This window comes from Zonotrichia leucophrys, chromosome 2 (assembly GCF_028769735.1).
Source record: "Zonotrichia leucophrys gambelii isolate GWCS_2022_RI chromosome 2, RI_Zleu_2.0, whole genome shotgun sequence".
NCBI lineage: Eukaryota > Metazoa > Chordata > Aves > Passeriformes > Passerellidae > Zonotrichia > Zonotrichia leucophrys.
In genome coordinates this window covers 115,605,784-115,633,150 of record NC_088171.1, presented here as the reverse complement: position 1 = coordinate 115,633,150, position 27,367 = coordinate 115,605,784, and the positions used below count along the sequence as shown (strand labels likewise).

General features: G+C 37.7%; 1 protein-coding gene across 1 annotated transcript in view; it reads left to right on the top strand.

The window, feature by feature from the left end:
- Positions 1-13,581: 13,581 nt before the first annotated feature.
- Positions 13,582-27,367, top strand: part of NSMAF (neutral sphingomyelinase activation associated factor) — a 40,026-nt gene continuing 26,240 nt past the window's right edge. Inside the window, exons 1-6 of the mRNA XM_064706131.1 lie at positions 13,582-13,913; positions 23,310-23,399; positions 23,497-23,575; positions 23,667-23,734; positions 23,820-23,856; positions 26,604-26,654. Coding sequence (XP_064562201.1) covers positions 13,861-13,913; positions 23,310-23,399; positions 23,497-23,575; positions 23,667-23,734; positions 23,820-23,856; positions 26,604-26,654 — 378 coding nt within the window. The 5' untranslated portion in view covers positions 13,582-13,860. The remainder of the gene's footprint in view (positions 13,914-23,309; positions 23,400-23,496; positions 23,576-23,666; positions 23,735-23,819; positions 23,857-26,603; positions 26,655-27,367) is intronic.

Here is a 27,367-nt window from a genome sequence, read left to right as displayed (position 1 = left end):
ATAGACATGCATCTAAAAACTACACTTTCATGTACTATTTTTGAGAAGATTTTAATGTATCTTTCATATGAAGTTCGAATACTATTTGACTGATACTGCATAGAACAGGGTGACTTTTTACACGGCTTATATTAGCTTAGTTCACATTTATCCAACTTTGTGAACAGATTCATTTGTTGTAGTTGGATTAAATGTAGTGCAGATAGCCATGAAAACAAGGTATTTTTTAAACCAAGATAGCCAAATTTGTCCTCATTTACCTCCTGTGGAAAGCCATTAACTTTCATAAGTAGAAAGGAGAGCTGAAATTGGTTTTGCATACTGTGGAAATTGCTTCAATGCTTTGCAACTCCTTTCCTTAAGCTTATCATGGTTTAGACCATATGAGATGACAAATGCAAAATTTTGACAATGGATTCATTGGCTAGAAAGTTGAAAATCTTCAGTTTAATTTAACTCTTTGTAAGGTCAAAACACTCCCAGAAAATACCATATTTATTTAGCTCAGTTGGCTAGGGCAGGGTGCTGATGGCACAAAGGTTATTGGTTCAGCCCCTTCACAGTTGGACTTGATCGCTGTGGGTCCTCATTCAACTCAGAATATTCTGTGGTTTGTGATCTATTTCTCCATAGTTGCAGAATAATTGAAGATAGGAGCTTATGAGTACATGAGAAAGTGAAGCCCATCATGGGGCCTTTATCTCTTCAGCAGTTAAAGCGCAACGCAGTGAAAAAAAACCCACAGATAAATGCTTCACTGCTCCAGAAGTGGTGAAATCATGGATATTTTCCCTTTCCATCCAAGTTTCCCATACTGCACATAGATGAAAATGTAATAGGTAGCAAGAATGGAGACACCCAGCACAGGTTTTGATTGTCTAGAGCTTAATGATGGTGCTGACAGGGTTGAGTGTTTGTGATAAGAACCAGAGGGAAGACCAACAAGGCAGATATCCTCGTGGGATTGTGTTACAGACAAGCTAATCAGGATGAAGAGGCAGAATAAATATTCTATAAGCAGCTGGGAGAAGTCTCACAATTGCTAGGCCTTGTTCTCATAGGCAAATTCAACTTACCAGATATCTGCTGGAAATAAAACACAGCAGAGATGAAACAGTCCAGAATGTCCTGGAGTGCGTGGAAGAAAAGTTCCTGGCAGAGCTGATGAGGGAGCCAACTAGAGAACACACTCACTGGACCTATGGTTGTGAACACAGAAGGACTGCTGGGTGATGTGATGGTTGGAGGCCATCTGGGGCACAGCTATCACAAATTATTAAGTTTTCTGTTCTCAAAATAAGGAAAGTGGCCAGCAGAACTGCCACCTTGGACTTCCAGCAGGCAGATTTTGGCCTGGATAAGAGACTGGTTGAAGGGCAGTCCTGAAGAAGAAGCTCAGGAAGGCTGGACATTCTTCAAGAAGGAAATCTTCAAGGCTCAGGATCAGGCTGTCCCCACAGGACAAAAGACAAGATGGTGGGGAAAAAGATCAGCCTGACTGAACAGAGAGCTTTGGCTGAAACTGAGGAAAAAAAATAGACTTTATGATCTTTGGAAGAAGGGGAGGCAACTCAGGAGGACTATAAGGATATTATGAGGTTCTACAGGGAGAAAATTGGAAGGGCCAAAGTCCAGGTAGGACTGAAGTTGGATTTTGAAATGCAAGTAACTTTGTGTTGAAAAAGAAGTTAAAAACATCCAGAGACAAAGCATTATGAGGAGGAAGTATGTTCCTTGAGCCAAAAAAAGCATTTCTAGTTGCTGATCTGTGAAGATTGTTGAAAAATGTGGGTTTGTTTCCTTTGTAGAAGAGGAAAATATGTTGAAAGAGCAAAACTTTCAACAATTAAATAAAAATGCTTCCTTGCTACTCTATTAGATGCTGAAAAGTCCCCCCAAAAGTATCCATTTAACTGAGGATTTCTCAGATTTCAGTACAAATAAATACAATACATACAGTTTGCTGGACAGTCTGTGAGGACATGCCTTTGTTAGGAGACAGAGTGGTCCTGCAATCCCTTCTTCACACATGTATCACAGCAGAGGCTTTGTATTACATGACTGACCATCCAAGCAAAGCTCTCTCTGCTTCACTTCCAATTCACACAATAAACCCAACATTTAGCCTTGAAATATTTGCAATTTCCCCAAAGACACTGAGATATGAAAAAATCCAGGGTGTCCACATGTTCTGTCTCATGTGGGTGGCCACCTGATGGCCACAGACTTTGGTAAATGCCACTGTCCAAAGTTTGCAGATACTTCTCTCAGATTTTACATTGGAAGGCTTGGTTTGGTCCTTGGTGTATTACTTTGAAAAACTGACTTTTTTTTTTCCCTTGGAAATGCTACATATTTCATTCCATCATGGTATTTGTAGTATGTCATGAACTTTAACAAGACAGACGGAACACAGCCAGCCAGATTTCACTACTTACTGCTTCTTGGGTTTATGTTTGTTTATTTTAATCTTCATTGTGTCTGAAATCTGCCCTCAACAAAACAAAGCACTTTGATCAAGCCAAGTCTTAAAAAAAGAAAACAAAACACTGGCACAGAAATATTCTTATGCTATTGGTGATTAATATGTATACAGTGTTAGTTTAGTGCCATCAAGTGACCAAAAATATGAAACAGCATTCTTATTTTTCTGTGTTTGTTGTTTTGTTTTGTTTTATTTTATTTTTAATCTAAAGAAAGCTAATATGTTATCCTTTTGATATAAACACAGGCAAATAGCTTCACAAGCAGTTTATCATCTACATTTAGGGCATTTCAAGAATGAAATTTTCAAGTAAAAATTCTAAAGTTAGTTTCAAAATTTCCTCCACACATTGATACTTCAAGGTCTCCTCTGTTTTCACAGTTTTTGAGGCTTGAAGCACTTCACTCACCTCTGGCTGAAATCTTCGCCATGTAGAACGCAATAGGAGATCTCTCCAAGGTGAAAACTCATAACAGTTTTTTATTGTATGGTGGTATCCAAAGGCTTGGATAGAGGGTTTTTAATGAAGGACATAATAAACTGTATGAATCAATCTTTATTTTATTTTCTGAAATGCAGTAGCTATCTCTGTCAGAAACAAGAATTTTAAATGGATTGAAATGGATGGCCAAAGAAAAATGTTTAGGTTTTAATATGTCCACTTATTGTAGGATCAAACTTTGTACAAACAAGCACAGGTAATGTAAACTTCTAAGAAAATATTTCTGGAAATTATTTCTCCCTATTTTGTCTGTCTAAAATAAATGTTAATAAATTTCAAACACTCATCAATGTAGAAGATGAATACATAGTACATTTCTGATTTATTAGGATAGAAACAATCTTAGAAGCATCAATTTAAGGTGGAGTGAGTTTGTTTTGTCTTGTCTCTATCACACTGATTTCCCACCAGAAGACAGATATATATCAGCCACCAGGTAAGCTTAAGGCCTAGAACTGGAAGAAAAGAAATGCAAGCACTTTACTAAACACACTAGGGAGTGAAGGGAGAAGTTGGCAGTGTTTCCACAGACACGACAGTAAATAGAAGTGTTTTAAAAGTCCAAACTCGTGCCTTGGTGTGCAATAAACAAACTTCAAGGTTACTGGCCTGTCAGGGCTTCCTGTGGTTGAGAGCAGAGCAAAATATCACTACAAATCATACTTGTTATTTGTAGTCCCAGCAGCAGAAACAGCACCACAGGTGATTTTGTAGAAGTATTTTCTTGATAGTTTGTTGCATCTCCTCCTTTACAAATTAATTCCTGTATCATCTGTAGACAGTTGGCACTTGTGGTTACAGCTTCTGGTGAAATATAAGCAAGAACAAACCTTTGTGGTGTTGCTATTTCACAAGAGGTTGTGGTTTACAGTTAGAAAAGCCCTGCAAAAATTGAAAGCTCTGCACATATCCCCTAGTTTGTAGAGTTCTTTCATGCGTTAGGTGGGAGTGTCCTAAGTGCAGGAGAGCTGGGTAATCAGTATTGATATATTTAGACACTGCAGCATATTTAAATGTATCATAACTTCCTATCTATTCATTGTACTTCCTCATGGTTTGTTTCTGACTTTTCTATGAAATGATAAAAAAATTATGAGTTAAAAAATAAGTTATATCTAAACTAATTTATAAGTTAAGACTTTCTAAATATCTTGAGAAAAAGGTAGGGCAGAAAAAAGTTGTCCAGTATCTGGAGACACATGACAGTGACCAGAGCACAAATGACAGCACAGACCAAAGAAACACCTGTTATAAAGATATATGCATTTTCTGGCAAAAAAAATATTGAAATATATTTTGTTAAAGTATAAATCCCTTAAACATCACTCCTAAATTATAAGCTTTCAAATTGTGGAAAGGTTTTGGTACTGTGACTGACTGTGAAACACTGGTCAGAGTAGAGGAAAACTTGAATTTCAATCAAATTCTGTCAGTAATTGACTAGTTGAATCTTACCCTGTCCATCATAACATTTCCTTTTAGTAATGGCATTTGCTTATGCTCTCATCACTTAATTTAGACTTCTGGAGTCTTGCTGGTTTCCTTGAATTTCTTATCACTCAGGTGCCATCACCAGTAACTAATGTAGATCTACTGCTGTAATTGGTTAAATGTCATAGGCCCCAATATCCTGTCACATACTATACAAATACAACCAAGAGATGCTCCTTCTCCCAGACAAATAACTTTTTTCTTGCATAAAGAGTTGGCAAACCCTTACAGTCAGATGAAGGAAAATAACCAGTCAAAACCATCCAACACACATGTACAACTGGCTAAAATAATGCAGCCATGTGTAGGACATAGATATGGTGATCCACACAGTGATAAAAAACCACACTCCTGTCTTTTTCCTTCTATTCCTGTCTTCCCAAACCACCAAACTCATTGCTTAAGTAGTCAACCAGAGTGCTGTATCCTTTAATGCCTGACCATTATAGATGCTGAGCATACATGCTTCCTTTGAAGCATGGATTTCAGGTTCAAAATCTCAGAGGAAGAGTAGGTGCATTTTGCTTTAGATTTCTAAAGATTCTTGGGTACTTGAAGTATGTCTTTGCAGTAGGTGGGCTCTTTAATGTTTACCATCCAAAAGTGACAAGCCAAATACTCTTTCATTGTCTAAACCATCTTTCCAATATCCTTTTAAAAGAAGAGATCAGATAATTTGAACTTCATCCATTAATGGTCTTCTGCTTTAGGAGTTTCAAAAAAATGTAAGTATCAGAAGGCATATAGCAAGAGGAGCTGTTCAATTTATTTTCTGCATATTGCTGAGTGATGCAGTCCTAAGTAGTTTCTCACACCCTATTCTGTTCCAATTCTTTGAACAGAAGGCTATTGAAGTCAAGCTATTATAATGAGGCAGCAATATCAAATACTGAATTTTTCTCTTTCATATCATACCAAGTAGGAATTCTAAATGTGATCCTGTAAAAACTACCATATGCTTATGAGTACTGAACAGAAGCTCGAGCTTGGTTTTGGAAATTTTTCAGAACACACAAAACCCCAGAATTTCACCTCTGCTCCTCTTAAAATGCAAAAGACTGCTTTTCCTCTCTTCTTCGAACCTGTCAGCTGATAGCAGATATGTTTCCACCACAATTAAAAGCACAACTTACAAAACAGCTATATGAGCAGTGTGCTTCATGTCCAGGGAACTTTCCCTCCACAATGCTGCCTGGTGTCCAACCTGTCCAGGCATGTCTGATTACTATGTGATCCACGGGGTCACAGAGATTTTGAAATGCTGAAAATGTGTGAAAGTTACTCCTGCATATGTGTGAATATGGCAATGGGTAAGTTTACTCTTCAGGGCAAATTTGGGGTTGCTGTTAACAAATAATGCAGACATGGCTCATTTTACTCAGTTGTAGTACCTTGTGTACCTAAATGTCTAATCTAAGACAGTCATCTGTACTCTCTCCAGAGTGATCAGAGATCCTATAGGAAGCAATCCATTCCCCTTAGGTGTGATGTCTAAGGCAAGAACAGTGAATCACTCATCTCTCTCCATGATGCACTGTAGAAGGGAGGCTACCTTAGACTAAAGGCTTAACTTGCATATTGGCTAAATTTAGATGAGAAAAATTCATCCTTAGTGCTTTAAGTGGAATTATTTCCTGAAATACTGTTCTAAACAACTGCTCTGAAAAGAAGTGTTGTTTGTATTTATTTGTCACTTAGCCAGCTGCTATAAATATATATATATATATATATATATATATATATATATATATATATATATATATAACTCTATTGACTGGTGTTGACTGGTGACAGAGGAGAAAGTATTTTCCATTTTAGAAAAAAATCTAGTCTTATATTCAGAAATATAGTCATAGGACTTCTCTATTATACATCATACAAAGCATGCCAAGTTTTCTAGATGGGAAAGAAGAAGGAAAGGCCTTTATATACATGTTGTGTGTTCTTCAATATATGAAAAACAGTCTCATTTGTTCATGCAGGCCTTAGCTGTGCTGATCTTGTATCTCCCCAGTTGATCACAAGCCTTAGTTTTAGACAGGATTTATGATAACATAGGTTTTCTCTTTATCTTTTAAGGTTTAGAGAAAGTGGGATAAAGTCAACAAATACACAAGAATATATGTCAAAAAAATAATTCATTCATATGTGTGTCTGAAAATTAATCTAAATTATGCAGTTGTTTTACTGATTTAAAATGGAAGCATGAATATTATTCCTTAGTTCTTCTTTGCAGCAAGAATGCTGTTGGACACGGAGGAAGTAGCTGCTACATAAATGTCCTAACACATCTGGGACTATTACCTCTGCAAAAAGTATAGGCATTTAAAATATTCTTAGCTGAAACATTTTTGGAGTTTCAAAGGCCAACTACGTAAGCAAATTAAACAGTTTAGTTCTGCATCACAATTCTTCTGCTTTATTTTCCCTCCCTTATATCCAAGAAAAACACTCTCTGCCAGAACACTGAACCTGTAGACCAAAAAAAGTGAGACTTGTGGTTTTACCATTTACCAAGTGGTATTTAAACATCCTTTTGAGTTTTATACACATATATTCTTCGACATCTAGTCACATGCCCTTGCTCATGAGCAAAGGAATGAAACAATGTATTCATCAGCTAACTAATGTTCTGCCAACAACCTAACTGTGCCCATTCCAAGTGAGGGGAAACCCAATGACATTACAAGTCACTTCTCAAATTTACATTTAAGTGGCGTGTTGTAGTGGTGGATAAAATGGAAACTGCTGTTTAGTCAGTAAGGTTTTTTGAATACTTTTTTTCCAGAGAATATCTATCCTTAATAGATGTTTCCTCCTTCCCTAAGACTTTTCAGGTTTTCTCTCACCACCACTATCCATGTTTATTTTCATGACTATGGTATAAATTACAGCTCCATTATCCTGTGGACTATATGTAACAAGTTTACTAAAAGGCCTTTCCTTAAAACACCAGCTATACTGAAGTATGACTCAAGGGCTCATCCATTTTTCAACTGAACATTTGTGGCACCACATTTAGCAGCTCTACAGCAGAGCAGAGTGACTCATGCATCTAATGACTTGAAGTATGTATGGGTGCTGGAGGGAAGCCAAGTCATCAGCTCCATAAAGTAGCTGGAACACTGAAGGGGTGTGGGAGTATCTTACTCGATGAGCACATTCGGCTGTTTCTTCCATATCGTTCACATGTGTTCCAAATCTGTTTTAATAAATATATTCTTTTCTGTTACAAATTTGTCTCTGATCTTTAAAATTTACATGCCTAAATTAGTATTATTTTCTTTCTCAGCAGTGCAGATATATAAAAGTGTACCAGATTATTTCTGGATTACCATGCACTCTGCCTTATTTTATGAGTCCTCTTCAGGATGCTTCCAAAATGAAATGCAGGAATCTGTATACACAATATGTACCAAACCAGTGGCTGAAAATCCAGCCCTCACATTCTAGAGAGATTAACCTATGAAAACGAGCTTAGTAATGTTAGCAAAGGAGTACAGAGACCTAAAGGAGATGTAATCCTTCAAGGAGTACTAAAACCAAACCAATTTATAATCAAGTACTGTGTTTCAGAATGGATGTGGTTTAGAAGGTTTTCACTAGAAACATTTATTTTACATAAAATCTTCAATTTAAATTGACATGTAAAATAATTGTACAAGTTTCTGTCATCCTTGCCTTTACAATTTGACTTACAGAACATCTTTAAATGTTGATGCTTTAAATCTGCCTCAAGGACTATTTTTTTCTCCATGGAAAATGGTGAATTACACATTTGTTTATTGATAAAAAATGGTTTAATTGAAATTGATTTTAAGTCAAACACACACGGTGTACACATATAAATTGATTTACAACTTGCTCAAAAAATCTTAGCAGAATTTAGTAAAAGAAAGATGATTACAAACTAGTTTAAATATGTTCAGAATGGAGCTGGCAATTCTATCATAAGGGTAAACTTTACATGATTGTTTTTAATCTAGTGGAGTTTCTGCATGTACTTCCAGGATGTCAGTCAGATCAGGGCAGCAAGTAAACCATGACCCATCTAATTGTTGTTGATTTTATTATTGTTACTGTGGTAGAAGCAAGATGTACCAGATAAGGATTTATTTATTATTCTAAGCTCTGAGTACACACACAGAGAAAAGACTTTGTGTGTCACAGAAAACCAGGGCCAGTGATTCTCTTGCAGAAGTTATTCTGTCCTAAACTTCTCATGATAGCAAAACTATTCATTCGTATCTTTCAAAAAATGTTTTCTTTACAAAAGTGCAAACTTATATTAAAGAGTTTAAATGTCATTTTAATGAGAGGTAAAAAGGTTTTTTCCCCATGAAAAAAATGCGTTTCTCTTTTCTGACTAGTTCTACTAACAATAAGCTTTAGTACTCTTTACTAGTTTTGCCTTTGGTTAATGTGTCATAAGTTGGCTACGGACATATCTTTCAGAATAAATATATTATTGGATGAATCCTTGAACTACACTCAGGAGTCTTTTGTACTCCCAACAGGAACTTCACCACTAACTTCAACAGCTGAGGTTAAGCCTCCTCTGAACATGTTTAAAAATGCCCAATAGAATGGAATGGACTGACAAGAAACACTTGAGGATTGTATTTAATGAAGCTTTTTAGATACCTGAAAGACAAAGCTTTAGTGGTTAAATTCCATGGGAAATATCTGCCAGAAACCAAAAATGAAAAAAAAATGAAAAACAACTTGGAAATTTTGAAGTCAAATGCCAGGGATCCAGTGAGACTATGGAAAAACTACAGGTTTAGTATTACCCCAGAGATATGGTAGCATATCATGAGTGATAGCTGTATATAAGAATGCTAGGGAAAATGGGCACAGTAAATCAGGGGATGATGATTCAATGTGTATTGAATTCAGGAAGAGACAAAAGATACCATTCCTGCTAAAAATTTAAAGGAGGAAGCAAAATTACATTATGATTCAGGTCTATTTTTCATAATAGATTACAGCTGTACTCGAAATGAGGAAGTTGGTGTTTTTTTCTGATGTATTCTGAGCTACTAATGAAGTTATTCAAGAAGCTTGCCCATGAGATAACAATGGATTTCAATCACTTGAATATCAGTTTGAAGAACAATATGGCAGGACACAAAATGTTCATCAAGTTGTCATAGTATTTTAGGGATGAACTGTTGCCTCACAGTACAGAGGAAGTTGCAAGAGGCATTACCAACTGGAACTGCATGACAAGTAGAGAGGAGCTCACTTTGATTTTAAAGGCAGAAAGTAAACTGAGTGAAAGTGATCATGACACATTTGACCAAAATAGACTTCCCTGCTCTGCGAAAAAGAGGAAGAAAAAGCGTGTCAGCACTGCCAACTATGGATTGCATTGTTATGTAGAAATAGTTGAGCTAGCTTTAATCAAGCTAGTCTAGGTACTAAAAGCAGGCTCATCATAACAGCATGCCATTCTATATGAGTTAATTAACCTCCTTTCTGTACAGTCTAGGCCTGAGCTCAGTCATTTAAAGCTAACCTAGATTTTCTACAGAGAACAATACACTCATTTTTAATTAAACATACAATAGCAAGCTATCTTGATGTGAACAAAAGGAAGGAAAGGAAGCTTAAGTAGACTGTATTAACATCACATTAAAAGCTCTTCAAAGATTTGAAGAAAGAAGTCACAATAAGGGGACATAACTGAAGGGTAAAATAAAAGAATATGAATAAAAGAGTAAAATTACAAAGCCTACAGTACAAAATGAGTGACAGGTAAAAAGGAGTATAAAATGCAAAAAAGAAAATATTCTGGAAATACATTAGAAGTGCCCAGATACTTAGTTAAATTTATCTTACCACAGAGCTTAAAGAAGGAATGAGCTAAAAACTATATAAATTTTATGTAATCAAGTTAATAGGGCCTAAATAAATTTACTTAATAATATATCAAAAACAATCTCTGAATTACTAAAACACTATATAGGTTTAAAAAGACAAGAAAAGGATAAAATTTATCTATCTAAGGAAACCTGGTCTAAAGCAATCCAGATTTATTTTCATGTCAAGGAAAAATATAGAATAAGTTTCACAATTAAGAAGTTACCATAAGGTTGTCAGGAACAGATGCTCTCACATTACTCTAATGCCCTTTTTTACAATCAATTTCACTGATTCAGTAGAAAAGGAGAAACAGTAAGTATCATAGGTCTTGAGTTTAGTATCATTTAGATACTGTCCCATGACAGCTTCATTAAAACAAAAAGCAAAAGAAACATAATTTTCATAAAAGCACCAAGCAATTGGCATATTGTTTACAAAAATCAGACTTGGAGAGGACCTGCAATGTGAACCCATAAGGATCTGTTGTCGTTACAGTTCTATTTAGTATTTTCATTTGTGATTTGCAAGATGCAACCGAATATAGATACATTAAAAAACCTCATTCTCACCACTGTGAGACCTGGAAGACTATCAAATTTCAAAACTATTTTCTTAACAAGGATAAATGTCTAAATTTAGCAGGATTAAATCCTCACGGCAAAATATACCTGAGAAGAACTTATTTATATATGTAGGAGAAAAAGTGGAGAACTAGATGGCATTATGTTAGAATCAGTTCTGAGCAGAAATTGCTGTCACAATAGGACAAGCATGTTCTTACTGGGATGTATTTATGAACGTTCCTCTGATGTGTAACACATGGGGCATAATTACTGCACTCTAGTTGGTGTTGATGCCTTATATCCTAAGATAAAGGCAAAAGTCATATTGGAATGTGACTTTTTTGGCAGAATAAAGCTGGAAGAATAAATCATTTCTGAGTGTAGTCTATAAGAAAAGTGAAAAAAGTGTTTAGTCTATGAGAGGATGATATACATATCCTCACATATAAACAATTATAAGAATAAGTATATATTTCTACAAAAATATTTATTAAAACATATCTGACGCACATAAATACCTTTCACCTTCAAGTACTGCATTCAGCTCTGCGTCCTCAACACAGGAAGGATATCAGCCTCTGGAGCTAGTCCAGAGGAGACCACCAAGATTATGGTGGGAATTGAGCACCTCTGCTCTGAAGAAAGGCTGAGACAACTGCGATTCTTCAGCCTGGAAAAGAGAAGGCTTCAGGGTGACCTAATTGTGTCCTTCCAGTACCTGAATGAAGCCTGCAAGAAAGACAGAGACTATTTACAAGAGTATGTAGTGACAAGGACAAGGGGTAATTGTGTCAAACTGAAAGAGAAAGAGTTTAGGTTAGATGTGAGGAAGGAATTCTTTACTGTGAGGATGGTGAGGCACTGGAACAGGCTTCCCAGAGAAGTGGTGGATCCCTGCTTCCCATCCCTGGAAGTGTTCGAGGCCAGACTGGATGGGGCCCTGAGCCATCTGGTCTAACAGAAGATGTTCATGTCCATGGCAGGGGGGTGGATCTAGATGATTTTTAAGGTTCCTTTCAACCCAAGCCCCTCCATGATTCTGTGATTTCATGATTTCCACTGGAAATATGACAAGGAATGCCACAAAAAAAAAAATCAGGTTGGCTATTGCATAAATATATATCCACAGACGCTGCTAGAATTTTGTACAGGCTACATGCAAATGTTGCAGATTTTCTTCAAACAGGTGCATTTAAAAATTGATAAGAGAAATAATTTTTAATGCAGATGATAAAAGTGGTTTTCAAACTGTGATCTGTTGCCTCTTTAGATTCTGTGAAGTACTCCTGAAGAGAACCCTGAAAGACAATTAGCCAAAGTAAACCTGGTCTTCTGTAAATACAACAGTTCTCATATTTATGCCCACAAATTGAAAATATTTGAGTAACACCAAGTCAACATATACCTGAATCCATCTGAGTGCAGAAAGTGCATCAGACAATCTCCTGAGGTCTAGAAGCTAGTAATTCTTTTAATTCCTATATGAAAAATTATATCCTCTCCGTGAATTTTTTCTAACTTATGCAAAAAGTAAGATTTTTCTACTGCACAAGAGGCCGTGTCTGTAAACACATAAGTTGTTCAGATACAGTGGGAGTTTTATCAATTGAAGGGATTTTACACGAACTAAGAGATTTTACTTAACTCTTTGTGAAAAATGCATATTTTATGATTGACTGTTCACAAATATTGAAATGAATATTACATGTGTTGTTTTAGAAAGTGATGCTGTATTAATTCTAAGTAGTGTGTTAAATATAGTTTTAGGTTATAAGAAATGTTAAAATAGAAACTATGCTATGTACAATACATTTTTTAAAGAAAGGACTCGCAGCGAGATAGCCACAGGACACCTAAATCTTTCAGAGAAAAAGAATTTATTGCCCTCTTATCAGAAGAAACGAACTTGTTCCTGCATTGAAGGTGCTGTTAGGATTCAGAGAAAGAAGCTGACGATGACCAGACAGAATGGTGTATTTGAATGGAATTTATGCATCATGTATGATGAGGTGTATGAATATGCAACAAGCTATTGTTTTTAAGGGTTAATCCTTTGTTAACGTGTGTCCTTTTTTGGGCTTGTGCTGCCCAGAAAATGGGTACCCGGACATCTGTAACTCTTAGTTTCTATTGCCTCATATTGTCCTAATTCAAATTGTCCAAATTATTATTACTCTAATTGTATTACTATTTTCATAACCATTTTATTACTATTAAATTTTTAAAATTAAAAAAAACAAGTGATTGGTGTTTTTCCCACTCCTTTTTCCATAAAGGCCTTTCTAGGCCGTGATAGGACTTGAACAAACGGCATGAAGCTGAGTCAGGGGAGGTTTCTCAGGTTGAGTATGAGGAAAAGGTTGTTTAGCCAGGGGGTGGCTGGGCACTGGAACCGGCTCCCGAAGGAAGCGGTCACAGCCCCAAGCCTGACAGAGCTCCAGAGGCGTTCGGACAATGCTCTCAGTGCAGGCTGTGACTCCTGGGGATGCCCTGTGCAGGGCAGGGAGCTGGATCCCTTCCAGCTCCGCACGTTCTGTGATTCCAGGCTTTGAACACACCTCCTGCCCGGACAGCTTCTGTCACACGCGTTACGGCCACAATGATCTCACTGCAGTGGCACTACATTCAAAACTTTTATTTTAGTCCACTTAAGGAAATTGTTTCACAATGTAATACAGCGTGCGCTTCCCTCCGTGCGCGCCGCGGAGGCCCCGAAGGTCCGCAGAGACTCCGCAGCCCGGGCGAGGGCGCAGAGCCCTCGGTGCCGACTGTCTCCGTTCTCCCGGCCTTCTCCCTGTGCCACCTCCCCCCGCCTCTCCGGCGGCACGAACGGGGCGGGCCGGGCTCCCCAGCCCGGCTGCGGCCGCGGCCGGCCCGCTCTCCCCGCCTCCCTGAGGCGCGGCCTGGCCCGGCCCGGCCTGCTGTGGCGGCGGCACCGGCAGCTCGGCTCCATGGCTTTCATCCGCAGGCGGCGGCTGGAGCGGGAGCTGTACTCCAAGGAGAGGTGAGCGGCACTGCCCCACCGGCCCCGGCCGCCCCCGCTCGGCCCCGGCCCCTCGGAGGCCCCGGCGGAGCTGCGGGCGGCGGGGCCTCCGGAGAGGCCGCGGCGCAGGGAGCAGAGCCGGGGCGCTGTGCTGCCCTCGCTGTTGTCACTGTGGACGTCAGGTGGCTGATGGGTCCCCTGAGTTAAGGCTGAAAAGGGTGTAGAAGGGACCTGGAAAAACAGGAATACTGCTTGCCTTGCATAAATTGCATGAAAAATAGCGTCTTTATTAGTTTGTTCTCAGTTGCGCTTGTGGCATGGAGCTGTGCTTCACTGTCGTTTTTTGTAGTTTGTTGTGATATTTTTTCCTTTTTTTTTCCTGAACGCTATAGTCAGTGTACTGTCAGCCCTTGAATTACAGACTCTGTGTTGTCTCTTTAAAGCGTTAAATTCAATTTACGCGCTCCTGTTTGCTGACTGTAATCTTTGTTTTGTTCTGAACGTACAACAAAGGCTTATCACACATGCTTGAGTGTATCCTGAATTCACTCTCTTATTTTTAGGTAGTGTCCCACTTCCTTTTCCCTGGCTTCGCTGTATCTGGCTTGTCAAAAACTTTCAAAATCTTTTGCAAGCCTAACATTTCCACATAGGAAATCTCTGTGGGAGCAGTAGGTAGGCATGGGTCACACAGCAGGACACCACTTTCTATGGAGGATCAGGGATCCCCAGGTGTCTCCTGCTGCAGGAACCAGGGAAACAGCACACTGGTCCCGTGGGAGCCCTGCGCCAATTCCTGCCGCAGGTCTCTGCTGGTTACACAGCACTGCTTATTGTTGATGAGAAAACCACATGATGAAGAGCTGGACTCACTCTGTCCATATAAATTCTGATTCATAGCTGTGCAGCCTATGAAGCTGCCACATCCTCTGAAGTGTTTTGTTGGGGGTTTTTTGCCTTTTTTTTTTTTAAGTGCAGATGTGTTCTGGATCACGTTTTGTCTTCTTGTGTATATTGTTGCTTTGGGGGGCTGCTGTGGTTTCATGTGTGTGTGAAGGACTGCAGGCAGAAAGGACAAACTTCCGGTATTGAAGGAAAAGATAAATATTTTTAATTGTAATTGTAGGAAGACCAAGTAAAATGAGTTAATGATTGAAGCCTTACTATTCTAATTGTAGGAAAAGCAAGTAAAATGACTGTGTTAGCTGTGTTACGGATTTAATGTAAACAGCCTTTTTCTTTTTTTGGAAAGCTGAAAAAAAAGGCCAAAAATCAGACTTGTCCCAGAGAACCTAAATAGGGTCCATATCTCTTCTAAAAAGCCCTGAGAGCAAACTCAGTATATCAATGTCAGTATTACTGATCTACCGTTGTTGATGAGAACTTTTTTCTTTGCTCCTGCTTGAAAGCATATCAGGATCTTATTATTTGAGCTTGTAATTTGAGCAGTTTATGAAAGGTCAGTCTTATTTGCACTGGCAGCTTTTCCTGTATCTGCAAACCCATTTCTCTGTTTCTTTCCCTTACCTAACAATTGATATTAGTATAAAATCTAAGTAAATGTATAAGTTTTGTACCCTATATCATGTCGCTCCCTCTTCCTCTTTTCCTGTGCTTTGCTCAATTAGGAAACCTTAAAAGCATTTAAGTGATTTAAAATATTTTGAGCTTAGAATTATCAGATCAGAAACACTGTATATTTGTTGCTTGTTGTCCTTATAGTTCTATCTTAAAACAGAAAAAAATAACTTGTTATGACTTAATTGAAGGATTCTGAGAATTTTTTTTCGCTGGGTGCTGGGTAGCTGTTAAGAGACACCAACTTCTGCTTGAAAGCTTTGCTTGATCTTTGTATCCTTGGGGAAGATATCTCCTAGTGAAATGTACAGGACTTCTAAAATTCTGTGGCAACTGCATTTGATGAGTGTTTTGGTTTGGGGTTTGTTAGGTTTTTGTTTTTGGTTTTTTTTTGGTTTTTTTTTGGTTACTTGTATGTTGCTTTCTACAAGAACTTTAAGCTGTAAAAGTTCCAGTTAAGAGTTGTGTGAAACTTGGTAAGTAAGAAGTTAATCTTCTTATGCAGTTGCTTTGGAGGGAAGGAAAATCAGATTAGTTCTAAGTGATCTGAAAAAAAATATTTCTTCTTAACTCATTAGTCCACTTTAATATCTAGTTACATAAACCTTCTCTTCTGAGTATATGCCATTTTCTAGAAGAAAACAAGAAAATGCTGAAATGTCCTGTGTCCAGGACAGTTTATTTAATCCCCAAAATATTCATCCTTCATGAACAGCAATCCTTTTTTACAAACAATTGTAGTTACAAAACATCAAATTAGATGATGTGGTGTTTGGCTCGGGTCGTTGCTTTCTTTATAAATTGATTTCTCACTTCTGCTGGCAGTAAGCCCAAGTGCAGACAAGTGCAAACACTTGGTATGGGGTCTCTCTGTGCAGTGCTGATGGTTTCCTATGGGAGGGGTTCATCTCTTTGCTGGAAACATCATTCACATGAAGGAACCTCCTGGCAGCGTGTAGGTGCTGCAGATGGATCTTTGGTGTGATGGTTGCTTGGCCATTGGATTTTTATATATTTATTTTTTTTAACTTTTTTTTTAGTCAGTAGCCTTATTTTACTCTCTTGAGACAAAATATGCATAATGAAGGCTTTTATCCAAAGATCAGCAAATGAGTCCTACAGCTGGCCTAAAGATAATTTGTTCGTGTTGGGAGGAGGTTTAATTTTAGACTTGGTTTTGCATAGCTGTGTGCTGCTGCTAGATTGGGCTGCCCTGCTTTTTCATCCCTGACAATTTCCTTCTGTTATCAGGACTGTACTTCTAGTTTCAGGTTGAGTGCTTGTGCAAGGTGTGTTGGATCAGCCACTCGAAACCCTTGTGTCCAAGCAGGTTTCCAGCATGTGCTTTTCTGATGAAAGGACAAAAATAGTAAGGCTTCAATCACAGATTTTAAAGCAGGATCAATGGGTACCTTTCCTGAGTGGTATAAACAAGATTTTGCCATGGCACTGGTCCCTGCATGGTCATTCCTGTGTCCAGTTTGAGTAAGTCCAGTGCTTCAATTGGTAGGTGAAATTGGTATATGAAATAAACTGTGGACTTGTTTTGTTTTCTTTTTTTCCCCCCAGATGTTGTCAAATATCTGAGTATTTGCAGACTGAAATATAGAGGGACATGCACATCAAGCAGAGGAACAGTAAAATTCTCAAGTAGACTAAGCCTGATGCAGCACACTTTTGTTTGGAGAATATTTTGCAGCATCTTGGCAGGAGTTACAAACCCAGGCTGTAGTTTGTGAAGGGTGATTGGCTTCTTGGCTGCATACTCAGAACAATGCTAGGAATGTGTGGGTGCCTTTGGGTTCCCAAACCTTGTGTATTGGGAATGACATCATACAAGCTGAAGTCTTGCAAGTGTTTTCTTGCTACTTAGTGCCGAGTTTTCTTATGCATCTTGGGTGTGTTCTTGACTCATATTCCTCAGACCTTTTCGGAGTGGCAATTATATGCCAGCTCTTTGAAAAAGGAAGTAAGTTCTGTTTTTCTTGGCAAGATGGTTACCTTTTTCTTTTTTTTACCTGGAGCTGCTTCTCAAAGGAATACTGATTCCCTACATAAGAAAATACCTTCCCACTGACTGGTGTATGAATTTTTCAGTTATTCTTAATATAATCTTTCTGGGAGTACACAAAAACAGGAATTTGAAATAGGTCTTCAAGCTAAATTATGTTGGCATGCTTTAATTTGCCTCTCCCCTTAAGTATAGGTGCTTACCTTTTAAGCTCAAACAGCTCCTTATAGACTGTTAAAAAATTAATTCTTTACCAGATATTGTTTACTTTTAACACTGTGTGGGGATAGAAGATATTCCAGCACAAAAGCTCTTAAAGCTCCATTAAAGTTATCTGTGGGGAGGTAGAGATGGGTGTGTCTACACTGTACCAATCATCTCTTGCTGTAGCTCCCACTGCCCCAACATACACCCTTGGACAGACAGACACAACTATGGCTGAAAATCTTTTTCCATTTTGGAACTGGGAGACTCCTTGTGTTATTTAAGTTGGTGGTGTTGGTTTTTCCAGCTGTGTGAGTTGTTATAATAAAAGATACTCCCTTATCTAGCATGTTCTTCTTTCTTCCCTCTCCAAGATGCTGCTGCTGTTGATTTTTGGATGTAGAACTTACACTGTTACACCTCAGGTTTAATGCAAGTGCCTTTCTACCCACTCTAAAACTCAAGGCTTTGCCATAGTGTAGTGGTGGCTACTGATTTATTTTACACTGGAAAGGGAAACTACCTCATTCCTAGCATCTCTTGATAGCAAGAAAATAGGCTGTGTGGGTTTGCTGCATTCCAAAGGGTAAATCTTCTTCCTGACCACCTTGTTCTTGTGCCTGCCCCATTCTCATGGTACTGTTTCTGGTGTTTTGTGTACCCTTCCATGTACAAAACTATCCTGGGAAAACTCCACAGCTCTGAATAGATGCTTGCATTATGGACTATCTGCTATTGTGATAACTTTTTAAGTCAAAATTGGCTGGTCTCCACAACTGGAAGTAGTTTTTAAAGCATTAAAAGTGTGTGGGACTAGCAAAGCTACTGAAAAGCTACCGCTTTTTCTTTTTTCCTTCAATTTTTATTTTTCAAATATTACATGTAGTAAGAAAATACAGTCATCTTGGAAATTCTCTGGAAGTTTGTTTGCTGTTGGTGAGACATTGAGGATAAAGGCTGGACTGTTAAGAGGCTATACTATAAAGGCATTGAACATCTTGCAGACTCTCAACCCTTACAGCTACTTCCATGGGCTTTGAACTTTTTTGAAAATCTTGTCTAATTTGTGTCTGTGTCATTTTCAAAACATGTTGGCTTTTTTTTTTTTTTTTTTTGGATAGCCTGGTATGTCAAGTTCATTATAGAAGAAAAAAAAAGGTCAGTGATCCCTGAAGACATGCCTGTGGTTTACTAACTTAATCAGTGTGTTGCAAACCATTGAATACATAGTGGCCACAACATTTGTGGGCATAAACCTGTCTTTATTAGGGCGTAAGCATAAAAACATCCTGTAATAAACTTTAGGGTGTGAGTTTTATGGCTGGATTTCAAAGAATTTTGTGTCAACAGATTATTGAGTTTCTTTCCAAGCTATAGCATTACCTTTCTCTAAGTAGATTTTTAATAAAAAAAAATCATTAATTATTTATACTGGGAAGTTTTGATTAACAACTGGGCTATTAATTTTGAAAATGAATCAAAATTACCACTTGCTGGTAATAAGAAAAATGTCTCAAACTGGATCCTTTTCTGTTTGTGATATTTGTTTGTTACTGTATTACAGGAATACAAAGTTTTAGAGCACCAGGCAAAGGTGTTTAATAGAAACTTGAAGGGATCTTCTACGAATATGTTATTGTTACTTGTGTTGGCATTGATTTTTTTGATCCAGGTTGCTATTCCAGGTCAGTGTGATAAAGTCATGGGCTTACAGTGTGTGCTGTTAATTACACAGCACTGGGAACAGTACAGCTGCTCAGTGGCTGAAAACCAAAATATAGTTTTCAACCCTTACAGGTTTAACCAGTTTCTTATACAGGGTACCTCATGCATTCTCTGCCTACTGTTACTTTTTTGATTTTTTTTTTAAATCTTCCTGTCATGTGCAGAATTATGTTACTATTTTAAAAGTATGCTAAATTTTAATTTTAAATGTATGCACACAAATTCTTGTTGTAGGACCACACAGCAGTTGATAGTATATAAATTTGGTGTGCCGATCATCTTGATATCACAAGTGTCTTTGGAATACTTCCGTTAGCTCTTTGGAAGGCAGTCAGCCCAAAGGCCAGCTGCTTAGTTGCACGTTGAAGATCCCCATTGCTGTAATTTTATAGCTATTATGATTGATCTCCTATTTTTTCAGGCCTTCACAACACCGTTTGTCTGCTTGTGCAACATGCCAGAGTTGTGATCTGTGCCCTTGCTATCTGTAGATACTTGTTAAACCTCCTGGCAAGCCTGAAGCATCATTATGTGCAGTGATGGTTCTCCAGAGGGACCCTGTTGATACAATAACTATCAGTGGCTCTGTTTATTTTATGTGAAAGGTACTACTTCTGTGAAGATAAAAAGCTGACTGTACTCTAGTAACATGTGATGAAACTTGACTTTTCTTTGACAGCTCTATGGATCATTAACACAGGCAAATTAAATTTAAATACTTGAGCAGTAAAGACTAAGATGAGTTGAGAAATTCCAGAAGGTTATTCCAGAGATCATGCATCATAATCTTTAGAGTTCATTATTAGCAGTAACTTGAACTGGTCTAGATTTATTAGCCAGTAGTGAGATGCAAGTCTGAAAATTTTGCTTTCACTTATGGTATTGTATTAATTTTAAAAGGGGCAGTTTTTGTGACATTTATGGAGATTTGATATCTGGGCTCTGTCTGCCTGCAGAGGTGACTTGTTGCAGCCTGACAATATAGCAAAATGCAGTTGGAGAAAGTGGACTTGCAAGTTGAGTAGCAGCAAACATAGAAACGCTGGGAAGAGGCTTCAGAATTACATGGAAGGCTCTGCAGAGTGAGAAGGGGAGATAAATATGCAAAATGCACTTATGATGGACAGTGTTTGAGGAAAAATGCTTTAACAGCTTCCAGCACAGCCATACAACCCATTTTCCAGACAGCAAAGCTGAGGTCAGTGAGCAGGAGATCATTGCACAGGAGGTTGCTGGTCTCCAGCAAGAAGCTCTACAGCCATGCTGTCTCTGTAAGCCTGGAGAATGAGTACTCATGTGGGAGAGACACAGAGAGAATAGCAGAAGATAAACTGGATGCTGCTAGCAAACATGGTATTTAAAAAGGAGTAAACCTGCAGTTTCCCCACAGTACCTATGTAGCCTACATAAAGAGCTTATCTTGAGTTTTTGTGCATATCTTTACTTTTTTTTTTTCCTTCATGACACCATCTGGTTCAGCAGCAGTAAGTGTTATGCTGGGGAAAGCATATCTCAAATCCTTGCCTACAGCTTCTGGTTTTGGGAAGGTGAATTGATTTATAAAGTGACAAGCATACAAAGATACAATAGTTTCATAGAGGTAGTTATAATGAAAAATTTCAAAGAGAACTCTCTTGTTTTATGTACTTTGGCTTATGTTGAGCATATTATAGTTACTGTGAATAACAGCCAATGTTTTGATGTAAAAAACATGGTCTGTCTTGAATACATGAGGGATGCCTGCACTTACCAAAAACTTAAAAATATAGTAAATACCAGTGCTGTCAACAGGTGAATTTGGAAAGAATATAAAAATGTGAGGAGTTAGTTAAAAGAATAGGTGGAGATAAAAGAAAGAGACCAAGCATGAATAATTTCAGACATGCATTCTTATTAAACAGGCATTATAGTTTTCTTGGAAAAAAAAAATTTGGGACCATAAATGCCATTTGTCTGAAGCTCATGTTCCTTATGTCAATAGTGGCTGTTTCCTGATGAAAGAGGATAGATTTTTTCCAAACAAACCTGGATGCTACCTTTGTTCTTGACTTTTATATTTTTATTACCTAAATAATAATAATAATTATATGTATAGTATACATAGTGCGCTTATACATACTAGAAGAAGAGCATTTTACTGGTGAATTGCTCTTTATACATCCTAACATAGCTTTATTAAAAAGCTTTAAAAATGTGATAGAACTTGCAAGATCTGAGTTTGCAAAATCAGAAATTCTAAGTTTGTTTGGATGATTTCAGTGGGATGCTATGCTGAAAATTTGAATATAATAGGATATGAAACATAGTAGCTTCCCCACAGTAACTGAGTATAATTCCATATGGCACAGAATAACCCTTGGTCAGCTGGGGTCAGCTGTCCTGGCTGTGTCCCCTCCCAACTCCTTGTGCACCTTCACCTTCCTCGCTGGCAGAGTGGGGTGGAGCAGAAAAGGCCTTGACTCTGTTTAAGCACACTCAGTGCTTAAATCATTGAATTATCAACAGTTTTCAGCACAAATCCAAAACAAAGCCCCATAGTAAACACTGCAAAGAAAACCAAGCCAAGACCAGCAAAATGGGATCATAAAAAGACTGTTTTCAAGAAAGGAAAGTTAAGATAAGGCCATTTTAAAAAAGCAGCAGAGCAGTAAGACAAGGTATCTTGGAAACACAGTTTTGAGTATATAGAGCCACTGTTACTTGTAGTTGCAGTAAAACCTGTATTGTTATGTTCTGTTTGAGATAACAACCACAACACAATCTTTAAGTACAAAAGATATATTTTCAATACTGGTTTTTTTTCCATTGTGAAATCTGCTTTTTTAATGAACAGGCTGTTCGATTCACTCAGTTCATTTTGTGAACTCCTGACATATTTACTACTGTTTGAATACTGCTCTGGGGACACTTGGTGTTTATTAGTGTTTTCACAGGCATTTCTAGTGAAGCACATCATGAACGAAGTACAAAAAGCTCAAAATGTGGGTGTAAATAAATACTAAGTACTTGTGCAGATCAGATCAGCACTTCACACAAACAAGTTGTACTTCCAACTGAGGTTGTTTTTGCTCCTCCTGCTGTGCCAGTATCCACAGGCATTTATTACAGCTAAAACACTCAGTGACTGAGTGTTCACCCTGTTAGAAAATTGTTGAGTTTTGATCACTTGCAGCAGTTTTACTTAAATTGGTAGAGAAAGCATTTCCATGGTCCCCCTAATCTGGCCTATTTGCATTTGCTTGGTACCAATACTGGCATTACTATGATCCTGCAATTAAATCTTTTCAAAGACTTCAGTTTCCTATTTTTGTTTTGTTGTTGTTGAGGTTTGTTGTTAATCACATTAGTCCATGAAAAGGCTTCCTGGGGGCTGAACAGAGGTGTGGAGGAAGTACAAAATGTGGTTGGTGAGGAAGGTAATGCTTCCTCAGAGGGCATCCATTGAGTGACTCACTCGTGTTGTAAAATCTGTACCAGTGTTTTCACTTAACATTTTAGACCAGTTTAATTTGGCTTTGCTTCAAAACAATCTAATTCCATCCGTTCTAAGTGATTAGTTCCTGCCCTACCTTTTTGTGTCATTGCATATTTTACCTGGCATACATTGATCAGGGCTAAAGCAGAAAGCCTGGTTGTATTAGAATAGTTTCCATCTAAGATGTCAGAATCAAATATATAACTTTATATGTGTTGGAAGAGAATTTGTTGATCTTCTTCACATGTACACAAATTTCCATATAGGTTGTTATTTTAAAAAGTTAAATTAATTCATTATTGGGGTGTGGGGTGCAGCAAAGAGATCAGAGAAAACTTTCTGAACACCCAAAATGTTTTATTAAGAGTACTAACTGTTATGGTATTTTCTCTTAGAATAAAAGATTTTTATTTTTAATTTGTAGGTTTTCGCTGCTTCTTCTGAACCTGGAAGAATATTACTTTGAACAGCACACAGCTAATCATATTATAAATAAAGATTGCAAAGATGAAAGGTACAAAACTCTTACATCCCTTCACTTTTTGGAGTCATTCTAGGCTCATGTATCTTGAATGTATGCACAACTTTTTTGTTTTTGCTGTTCCTTTTAGAAAATTCAGAGGCTCTCTAAAAATCTGTTCTAAGTCAATTATTTTTGAACCAGATGACAATGTCCAGCCTATTATCAAGGTAAGCAGTGCAAACTTTAATTTCTTGGTAACTAAAGATTCTCTTTAAAAAGCTTTTAAGAAAGACCATGTATTTTTTTGACTTGCTGCAGATACCGTTGCGGGATTGCAGTAGTATAAAAGCCCCAGAAGATAATGAAGCAAATAACCCTTTCACAAGGTAGGTAAATCTGGAATACTGTATGTATTTAACTTCCTTTAAAGCCCAAATTCCCATAATTTCAAATATCTTATTTATATTTTAGGAATACACCTGGAGGGATTTCTGTTGTATGTAGCCAGGTAAGACATGCATATAATAGATTCTTGATGTATAAATGGGTGAGGTTACATAAATGAGCAAGCTTATGTTCCTTAATGGTATTTTTCCTCAAAGCTATAATCTAAGAATGGGAAGTTAACTGAAAACCAAACTAATTAGTGTCAAAAACTTAGCATTAATGTGAAACTGTTGATGCTGGAAATTGCAAACTGTTAATGACTTAATTTAGTCATTAATTCAATAAACAGAACATTTTTGCCCTGTGCATTTTATAATGGAGCTTAGGGAAACCTTAGAATTGAATGAAAAAGAAGAATAGACTGTAATAAAACTTTATTGATCATCTTTAGTTTGATTTTTTTTTTTTTTGCACTGCTTTCATCTACTTTCTGCAGCATTTTGGGGTAATGGCAATGCTATCTTGGTCCATGCAGTTCAGCTTTGTGAAAACTCTTGACTGTGCTGTGTGTCCATCAAATAGTTTTCAGAAGGTGTCCTGAAATATTGTCTTAAAGTTTCAGTCAAGAGTTGTGGTTGTGCATGTATTCATTCTTAGAGTTTACCAAGGGGATGCGCTTTAAATTTTGGTACATTTCAGTTGATAAGTGTTCCAAAGCTGTAAAAGTTAAAAGAAACAAAAAAGTTTAAAAAAGTTCATGTGTTCCTTTCAGGACAGAATAGAGTTGAGGCAGGGAATACGATTTTAAATATTCTTGTTTATTTCTAAAATCTGTCTGTACCAATGCCCAAAATTGATAGCCTTGCTAAGTTATGTGCTGTTGCAGTCAAAAACAAACTCAAGCATTTAATACTGTCTACGCCAGAGAAGTTTGTGGTTTGTGTTGTAGTAACCAGTATATTTAGTTTCATTTTGAAACCGCTTCTATGAAAAATACTGTGTAATCTATTTTTTGAGTTGGCAGGTTTTCTATGTACTGAGTGATTTTTAAAAACGTATTTCTAACTCCTCCAGGCAATGCTTCCACCATACATCGTTACTCTTGTAACAAGCCAGAAAAACAAGGGATTGTAAGAAACATTTTATAGGAAAGAGGAATTAAGTTCTAAGATGGCAAGTGTGGTTAGCACACCTCACTCCTCCATTTGTAGCTTGCCAGGCATCTTCCTATCTCTGAGGAGATGTTCTGAAGTACTTGGATGGCATCATAAATGCTAGTATTTTGTATAAAAGGCATATGGACTTCCAAGTGTCAAGTAGTCACGAGTTGTAATTATGACAGATCATGATGTAATTAAAAAGATGGGTTTTTTAAGTAGAATTTTGGCCTTGTAGGAAACCACACATAGGGAAAATCTTAAACATCTTTGCCTTTTAGAATCAGAAAAAATTGTTAGTACATAGCTGGATAAACAGCTTTCCCGTATGTAATAGACAACTTAGAACTAATGGCTTTAAAATATAGTAAATGGGAGTAATAATTTGGTATTATTTCAGTATTTATTCTTGAGATAAAACTGAGAGAAATCCTCCAAATATAGGAAATTAATACAGTATGCTTAGGTTTTTGCTCTGCTTACAAGTAAAGAAAACCAAACCATTGTGTCTACTTTTTATGTAATGTAGAGTACTCAGTGTAGTTATCCTGCAGAAGAGCAATGAATGTGAAGCAAATTTCTTATTCTGATTCTTCCATGTCCTGATTCAGGTCAGTACATGATGATGTCAGATGAAAGGCACTAATTACCATTGTTTTTAATGTAGCACTTAGAGAGGCATGCTGAGTTTATGGGCTTCCAAGCCTGCCACTTGCTTTGTTCTAGCTGGATGTTTCTTGGAGCGGTCATGGGCTGAAGGTTGGTTCTGTTGTCAGCTGGGGGAAGGCTGTATGTAGCAAACAGAAGGATTCTGAATGAACTTGGCAGTGTAGAACTGCAGGTGTGCTGCCTATAGGAAGGGAACTGAGGCACTGGGAAGGGACCTGTGATCATCCAAGTTTCTTGGGCCCGGAGTAGAACACAGTAGGTTATGCAGTTGTCACCCCAGGACAGCAGTCCAGTGTATTTTGTTTGGTTGAGAACCAGTCCTGAGCTTAGGCCTGAGGTTTAGCGAATTTGAGCCTTCTCTACAGGCAGCAAAATCATAACTTATTTCTGGCTTGTTGCCCTTTAGATAGTGGATAGTAAGGCACAGCGTACAAATTAGTGTGCTACCAGTCAGGTCTTTTTATAGGAGTTGTGAGAATGTGCTGAAGAAGGAGAGTAGTTTTATGTGGGTTTTGGAGAGGAAAGAGGTTCTCAGAGATGAGGCTAGCACCAGAGAAATAAAACTGTTCAAAAGCATGGTATTGGATGAGGGAGGAAATGTGGTGTTCGTTGTGGTTGGAGCTGGAAGTGAAACGTTTAGCAGCAGAAGAAAGGCATTCATTTGAGAAAGTTTGCACAGGGTGTGTTACGTGTTGCCAGTCTGGAGTAATTCCTGTTTGGGCAGAACCTTGAGCCACTAAAAGAGGGGAAGGATCTGCCCCTCTGAATGTAGCTCCTTGAAGATCATATGATTAGGATAAAAGCCCACTAATCAACTGTATAAGTAAGCCTCTGAACAAAATTGGACTCTTGCCCTCCTTACAGTTAGCTGATGTAAAAGCTCATTGTTTTCCTGCAGTTTATTTGGGGTAGTTAAAGCAGGATATTACAACTCAGTGTTTTACTTGCTTAAACAGTGTTCTTAGCTTTATATTTACCAGTACTTCTGATTAATTATATTATTTTTTAAGGTGTGAATCTGTAATGTCTGTTATTCTTTCAGGTTTTTCTCATTAAAGAAAGAAATGTTATTGCGCCCTATAAAACAGTAAGAGTAAGTATATATTTTTTCACCGCTTTTAGCGGAGTTTTGTAAGAATTTATGTTGTCATTTCTGAAAGAGTTAAGATAATTATCATTTGAGAAATATGACAGTGAAACTTTTTTAAAAAGTATTTTTAAAAAAATATTGAAAAAGCATGTCTGAATTCTTCTGTTATGGCTTTCTGATACTTCTTGGAGGACATGCTGCAGGCTTGACACTTGCTATTTATCTTGATGTGCAGCTCTATGGGCTCAACAGCCAGAGCTGTCAGCTGAGTGCTCATGTACAGTGGACACTGCATCCTGACTAAGTGGCATCTCTTCAGTTCTGTTCAGACTGAGATTGCTGAGTTTCTGCTCAGATGAGAGATTGTTAATTGATACTTCCCAGCTGAGTGTTTCTCAGCTCAAAGAAATGGTGGGTAAGGCTGCTCACAGCAGAAATTGGAGCTTGTTCCTAGCTGCTTTCTGCTGATAGGGTCGGTCTGCTCCATTTCTGAGCCTGGAGGATTCAAGGCATACAAGTAAGGGTTTTTGCTTAAATTGTGAGATTAGTTAAGACACAAATGCAAAACTTTTATTTTTCAGAGTTAATTCACTTTTTGCCCAAGAGTTGAAAAAGATAGAATTATATTTCTCAATGTTTTTGTTTAAGTAGGAAACCTCAAGAATGATGGAGTCTATAAATCCGTATTACTGTAGTGGACAGCAAAAAGACAAGAG